The sequence below is a fragment of the Triticum aestivum genome, chromosome 7D, assembly GCF_018294505.1.
Source record: "Triticum aestivum cultivar Chinese Spring chromosome 7D, IWGSC CS RefSeq v2.1, whole genome shotgun sequence".
NCBI classification, from domain to species: domain Eukaryota; kingdom Viridiplantae; phylum Streptophyta; class Magnoliopsida; order Poales; family Poaceae; genus Triticum; species Triticum aestivum.
Genome location: NC_057814.1, coordinates 371,241,779 through 371,246,409, shown reverse-complemented (window position 1 = coordinate 371,246,409; position 4,631 = coordinate 371,241,779). Strand labels below are relative to the sequence as shown.

Below are 4,631 nucleotides of genomic sequence, written 5' to 3'. Positions count from 1 at the left end.
CGACATGGCCGCTCGCATGAACTATGGCCGCGGGCCTTTTTCAACATTTGCGTGCGGACATGAAATGGATCGGTGAGTTGGGCACACTGCAGATCCAAATCTTAAATGAAGAGGATGCCGAGCGGGCGGCCGATCCAAACGAACAAAAGCGCCGTCCGTTTTGGGATGGCGCGTTGGAGTTGCTCTAACAACTTTGTTAAACATGACGAAGGTGGGTTAAAATCAATTTTCCCGAGGAAATCGGGGGTTCTGTTGTAGATGTTCTGAAACTGCTACTCCGAATCTCGCATCGTCGCTCCGCCTCGCCTTCGGCGGGCCTCGACCTCGCCGCCGCCGGCTATGGAGTTCATCGACGACGACTGGGACTCCCAGCCGCGCGCGCGCGTCGTCCACTCCCGCGCCGATGCCGCCGCCAATTCCTCATCCCCCACTGCGAATCCCGCGTCCCGCTCTCTCCCCCACGTCGCCGCCTGCGCCGCTGCAGCCGTGCTCCTCCTCGCCGCAGCCTACTCCCTCGACTCGGCCTACCAGGTCTTCGCCTCCATTCTCGTTTGGATCGCATCCTCGCTGCTCCTCGCCCCCTTCGCGCCATCCTCCGCCACCGGCGGCGACATCTCCGTCGGCCGCGGCAGCCTCCTCCCCGACCAGGAACCGTCCCAGGAGCCCACCCCGGACCCCATCGCCCCCTCCCGCCGGGGTCGCCGCCAGAACGCCGCCCCGCCGCCCCCAAAGTCGTCAGATCCGGTCGCTCCTCCCGTCCAGCCGCCTCCACGGCGGCAGGAGGCGATGGGTGCGGGGACCGCTGTTCTGGACGGCGTGGAGAGGGAGGAGGTTGGCGAGTGGACCGACCAAGAAATGGAGCTTCTCCGGCGGCAGATGCTGAAGCACCCGGCAGGAGAGCCCCAACGCTGGGAGAAGATCGCCACAGTGTTCGGCGGCCGCCGCACGCCGGAGAGCGTCATCCGCGCAGCAAAGTCAGGCGGCGCCGCGGCGGCTGGTGGCTCGTTTGAGCAGTTCCTGCGCAAGCGAAAGCCGCTGGACCCAAGGGCCGGGGCCGCTGACGCTGACACAGGTGGCAATGCTGGAGGAGGGGACGGTGGTTGGAGTGCTGGCGAGGACCGTTCTCTGCTGAACGCGCTCAAGGAGTTCCCTAAGGACACGGCAATGAGGTGGGAGAAGGTGGCCGCAGCAGTGCCTGGGAAGACAAAGGCCGGGTGCATGAAGAGGGTCACCGAACTCAAGCGTGACTTTCGGAGCAGCAAGGAGCCATAGGAGGCAGCGCCATAGCTTGAACGTTGTCTTCCTTGCCTGGTACAGTCTCTGCTTGTCATTTTAACGGCAGTAATAGTATTATATGCTGGCTATCTTTATATGTTGCTACTTGACAATAGATTTATGTTTTGTTGTTGTTTTGAGCTAATCATCTTGAAATCAATGTTACACTTTGGTGAAGTTAAACGGCATCTTTTTATCATTCAGAAGTTGGAAACATGAAAACTATAATGTGTTGGCTGTCAATTGTTCATTTCATTTTTGAAATGTTGGCATCATGCAAATTTGAGTGAAGCCTAGATGTTCCCCAAGAATGCAAACTGACTATAGTTATCAATTATTTACTAAAGTGTTGTACATGTCTTGTATTCGTGTGCTAGATGAAACTAGACACCTCATGATACGCTTCCAATTTGGTTTATGTTGCCTGCCTCATAAAGATGACATGTTACTTGTCTTTACAAGGACCATAAGAAAAAACGATTATGTGACAATTACCACAAACACTCCATTCCTGATCACTATAAAATCCTTCCTCATTTTGATTTTTGGAACTTCAGTGTTGTGCAAAGGAGCGAGAAGCCTAGATTTTCCCCAACTAAACAATAGGATAATATTGGTTTAATTCTAGAGTTGATCCTAGCGATGACGCGACACTCGTCTTTGCTAGTAGTGCTGTTAAGCATATCACTTGTCTCACTAGATGACGCGACAGTTGTCTTTAATATAATTGCAGTGTTTGATGTTATAACTACAGAACAAATGCATTTTCTTCTTCTTTGCTCCGGAGTTACCAGGATTATGCTCGAGGAAGAAATGCCCTAAGAGATAGCCTATCTGTTAAATTAGCTGATTTCTGGTGCCAATATGGCAGTTGGCCAAAATACCTCATAATTTATGTGCCGACAAAATAGATGATGTGTGTTTCCTTTTTCTTAACCCGTCTTCTCAACACATGTATGAGACTTGTCCATATCTTACAGTGCAGATACTCCTGCATTGTTTGAACTTACTGTTGGAGAAGTAATGTAGATCAGTGTATTCTGGATCAAGAAGCAGATGGATTGGAGAAACATAGATAATTATATTTTGCTCTGTATGTGAAGTAATTACATAATACATGCTCCTATTCTTGTTCATGAAACATCGTTAAAAGTCACGTACCAATATGAAACGAGAAAAAGAGTAAAACTGTTGGGGATGTATGCAAATTGGTATTTTGATGTCTTTGCGCAAGGTGAAAGAGTGTTGTGCTTTTTATTCACTTTATGCCAAACTGTTGGGGATGTATGCAAACTGGTATTGTAATGTCTTTGCGCAAGGTGGAAGAGTGTTGTTTATGCCAAACTGTGTTTTTTCGCTATGATCACCAAAATGCCATGTTTCTGTACATCATGCACGATCGAGGGAGTGGCAGCTCAGACTTTCAAGGAGAGGGTTATTAAGGAGGGCCCTTGGGAGGAACGAGGTGATGCAAACATGTGGATGAAGATGGCGTTTTGTGTTCGTAAGGTGGCTTTAAGGAGTTTGGGTTGACCAGGGGAAGTGATACTTGGTGGTGGAACAATGATATCCAGAAGGCTATTAAGGAGATGAAAGACTGTTTCAGACGGTCACATCTGGATATTAGTGCAGACAATATAGAGAAGTACAAGGTGGTAAAGAAGATCGCAAAATGAGCCGTGAGTGAAGCAAGTGATTGGGCGTATGAGGATCTGTACCTGCGTTTAAACACAAAGGAAGGCGAAAGGCACATCTGTAAGATGGCCAAGAGTCGAAAGAGAAGATGAGGGATATCAACCAAGTCAAATGCAGCAAGAACAAAGTCAATGGAGAGAGTGAGAGCTCAACTTTTGAGCTGGACGACTCCTTTGATGATACCAATAGGCGTTTTGTGCGATGAATTCCGGAGTCTGGGGTCAGGGTGACTTAAAGAAAGGCTGAAAGGAGGCAAGGCTATGGGTCTTGATTGTATCCCCGTTGAGTGTGGAAAGGCTTCCGAGACACGGCGATAATGTGACTAATTAAACTTTTCAACCTCATATTTTAGGCAAACAAGATGCCCAGAGTACGGAGGCGGAGTATATTAGTACCACTCTTCAAGAGTAAGGGGATGTTGAAAGTTGTACTAATTACCGTGGAGTTAAGCTGATGAGCCCTACAATGAAGCTATGGGAGAGTACCTGGGCACCTCTTAAGAAGAATGACAAGCGATACCAAAATTCAGTTTGGTTTCATGCCAGTGCCTCCCCTGAAATGGCTTGGGCATATACAACACAGACCTCTCGCCAGTGCATATCAAACCGTTAAAGTGTGCTGATAATGTCAAGAAAGATTGTGTAGACCAAACCTGATAGGAGAGGAGTCCGTTAAGAGAGATATGAAGGACTAGTTATTATCAAAGAACTAGTCATGACAAAGGTGTGTGGAAGTTAGCTATCTACGGGCCAAAACTATGAGTTGGTTTCAAGATCATATGCCTTTCAATTCTATTAGTCAATTCCCAACTTGCTAAAAGGCATTGTTGTTGCTGTTGTTATTTCTTTACCAAGCAGCAGATCTTCAGTGGAGAATATAGTCTGATATTTGTTTATCTTAGCCCAGCGATCAGGTTTATTGTATACTACTACTCCCTCATAAACGCCTTATATTATGGGACGAAGGGAGTATACGATAAACTCACTGTAAGTTCTTTCCAAATATATGATAAACTCACTGTAAGATCTTTCCAAATATATTTCAGGTACCGGACTTGATGCAGCAAATCATTGTGATCATTTCCCTTTCTGAAGTCAAGAAGAAGCGAATCACCATTGGTCTCGCTGAATCGGGAATCATGATGATGTTGTATGAAGGAAACAAATAGCGTTAAACAACATATGGTGTAGTTTTATTGTTTTATATACCAGAATCAAGATTCGCCAAACAGAACAACACTAGACCTGTAGAAAAAACGGTCCATACGGAAAAGGAACAGCAGTCCTGATGGTTTTGGGTGTTAATGTCAAGCTCCAAATTTTATGCTAGTCAGTAGTCAATGTGTCATTGTCTTCATTACTTCCATGCCCAATCGTTATGCTTCACGTTGTTCCCTCGGCTACCATTGGCCCGTTATCCTTTTTCAAACTCTGTCAGCTCCCAGGGAATGCTTGTCCTTGGTGCGTCGAGGGCTTTGCCAAGCGTTGTGTGGCATACATGTATGGAAGAGGATGGCAGGTGTGCGGCGTTTTGGGTCCACTACTGATGTGTGTCCTGGACTAGGGAGTGCTAACCTAGTTAGGCCATGCTCCTCGGGATGGGCTGGTGGACCCTCATTCATCTTGAAGTGGACTCCGGAAGCCCCACGATGAGGCGTGATC

The 4,631-nt window shown here is 47.6% G+C and overlaps 1 protein-coding gene across 1 annotated transcript; it reads left to right on the top strand.

Annotated features, from left to right (window-relative positions):
• Positions 1-214: 214 nt before the first annotated feature.
• On the top strand, positions 215-4,326 carry LOC123164899 (transcription factor MAMYB). The gene is made up of 2 exons (XM_044582509.1): positions 215-1,311; positions 4,016-4,326. The coding sequence occupies exon 1, from the start codon at positions 340-342 to the stop codon at positions 1,270-1,272; it is 933 nt and encodes a 310-aa protein (XP_044438444.1). The 5' UTR covers positions 215-339; the 3' UTR covers positions 1,273-1,311; positions 4,016-4,326.
• Positions 4,327-4,631: the final 305 nt, after the last annotated feature.